At 41.7% G+C, this 2,416-nt stretch overlaps 1 protein-coding gene across 1 annotated transcript; it reads right to left on the reverse strand.

Moving 5' to 3' along the window:
* Positions 1-1,158: 1,158 nt before the first annotated feature.
* On the reverse strand, positions 1,159-2,216 carry LOC147452795 (uncharacterized). The gene is made up of 3 exons (XM_086519021.1): positions 2,126-2,216; positions 1,345-1,378; positions 1,159-1,273 (listed from the first exon to the last, which is right to left on the reverse strand). Exons 1-3 carry the CDS (start codon positions 2,214-2,216, stop codon positions 1,159-1,161), a joined length of 240 nt encoding a protein of 79 aa, XP_086375147.1.
* Positions 2,217-2,416: the final 200 nt, after the last annotated feature.

Here is a 2,416-nt window from a genome sequence, read left to right on the forward strand (position 1 = left end):
TTTGCACTTTAGTGTTTTTATCACCATTGGATTAGATACAATATGACTTTATCTTGAGTTTAGTGTTTTTAAAAGGTGTCTCCGTATAGGTGCAAATGTGAGCCATTAAAATCATCAGCATACTGGGTACATACTAAGTCGTTTGGTCTCATTAATTAATTAACGCGAAAGATTCCAGGGCGTAAATTCTGACTAAACAAAAAGTCAGGCGCCTATTGTTCCCACGCTTTGTCGCGATGCCGCAGGCGGTAATTTTCAGCACTGCAAAACTGCAACAGGTGGGCGCAACTTTTGGCTGTCTTAGTCGCTCATGGCTGCAAGGCAGGTGAGGCGCACACAGACGGCCAATCAGGTTGACGAAAACATACACTACGAAAATCTAAGACAGGAAAATACACTGTATGCACATTCTGGAAAGCAGATCAAAGACAGATACACAGATCACAAAAATCTAATGCAGCAAAGTACACAGTGCTCATGGAATACAGAGCATTGATGATTGTGTTACTGGAGTCCAAAAAAGTCATTGAAAGACTTGCTTGTGATTATAGGACAGTGCAAAGCAAGAGAATGACCAAGCCATATCTCAAAGAGACCTGATTGATTAATTACTTACAGCAGTACAAGACAAACAACACAAAAAGTGTAGTATATACATGGTTCTAAATACAAGCACCAGAATATTGACGTATTTGTTACATACTAATCCTTGTCAGTACATTCGAAAGCCTGCACGCTATGGCATTCAAACGATTCAATTGTCCTTTCAATACTGTGACCTCCCTCCTCAGTGACAAAATTTGTTCTTTGAGTTTCGTAACCTGTATGTCAGCAACATTTACATTATAATTCTCGACTGTGTTATTAATGCCATGGATTGCTTCAAGGAGTTGCGAACGCAGTGACGACTGAGCTGTTGTTTGGTCACCGAGGAACTCCTTCAAAATGTGCACCAAAACATCCTCAATCCTATCGACTCATGCATCTTCAACTTGTGTAAACGATTCATCTGGTTGTGTGTCCTCTGATGCCAGCAACAACTGATCATGCTCTTGGTCATCCATTGTGTCTCTGCAAACATCAAGATATTAGCATTGCATTGCTTCTTACAACAAAAATCAGATAGACAAGAGAACATAAACAACCAGAATCATCGGACTAAGCAACCGTTGTGACGCCAATTTCATGAACAAGTGGAATGTATTCGCTGTCTACTTGTGAATCTTTGACGTATACATCCATCTCAACGTCATCAACAACACGAACAGTCGGGCTGCTAGACATACTTGCGATCAAAAAAAGTTTTGGTTTCTCACTATTATGTCAAGAATGTCATCGTCTTACCTTTCCCTATCTTTCCAGCGAGACAAAAACCAGTCTAACCGAGGATGTGTTGTACTATATGTTTCATAGTTGACAAAAATGTTAACGATGTCTTGGTAAGAAGTAGTCCTCGGATGAATCATGCATCTCCAAAGTCCCTTCATTTTACCCAGCTCCATGCCTCGGCCTTGGTGTGCAGTTATCCATGATGAAGATGGGTAATATTTTCCACTCTTGATCATCTGATGTAGCGTCGATAAAAAATCATGACCTGCAGGGTACCGCAACCTATACTTCCAAAACATCATTGCCCTATCGAAAATGTTCCCTGGTGTTAGGCAAACTTTGTTCTTCACCTCATCAGCACCATATAGACTATATAACTCTATGCCTCTGTTCACATCGTCGACACTAACATTATGCATCGCTTTTCGGAAATGTGGCTCATTGATTTCCTTCAGGAAGTACCCTATCATGCCTTCAAAGGTGTGCATCTTTCGTTGTTTCAATCCACGACACAACACCGTCCCACCGGCAGGCAAACACTTATCCCATCCCAAATATGCTTTGACTTTTCTATTGACAGCAATAAGCGATGTTGCCCATAGCCTGACGACCATTTGCAAGTGCAAGTGGAAAAGTGCTCCTCCCCTCTCAACCACACATAGCCCTGCCAAACTTTCGTTTTGAAGAAACTATTGCATCTCGTGCAGCAAACCCACATCTATATCACCGCCCCCTATCAAAATAGTAACACTAACCTCCATTACTTTGCTACTTGCCTTTGACAGTGTGCCCTTACCATTGTCCACATCAACAGACTTCCAATTCTTTGGAACATTAGATGGTTGACTGTTTGCTATAGCACGAGCTTCGGACTTTAGCCGGACCATTATGCACAGATAGAAACAACCACTCCCAACAGAACAAACAGTTTATGCTATCTTTATCTTGGCACTCTTTATCCTGCCACGACACATGGAACATCTAGAAAGCACACACAAATAACGAGAACAAAAGCCAAACAATATTTGGACGTACAGGAAGCGCGTCTCCAGTTTGCTCGGGACCACCGCAGATTAAAAAAACCAGC

Source organism: Adiantum capillus-veneris, chromosome 8, assembly GCF_014529385.1.
Source record: "Adiantum capillus-veneris isolate H3 chromosome 8, ASM1452938v2, whole genome shotgun sequence".
Lineage (NCBI taxonomy): Eukaryota > Viridiplantae > Streptophyta > Polypodiopsida > Polypodiales > Pteridaceae > Adiantum > Adiantum capillus-veneris.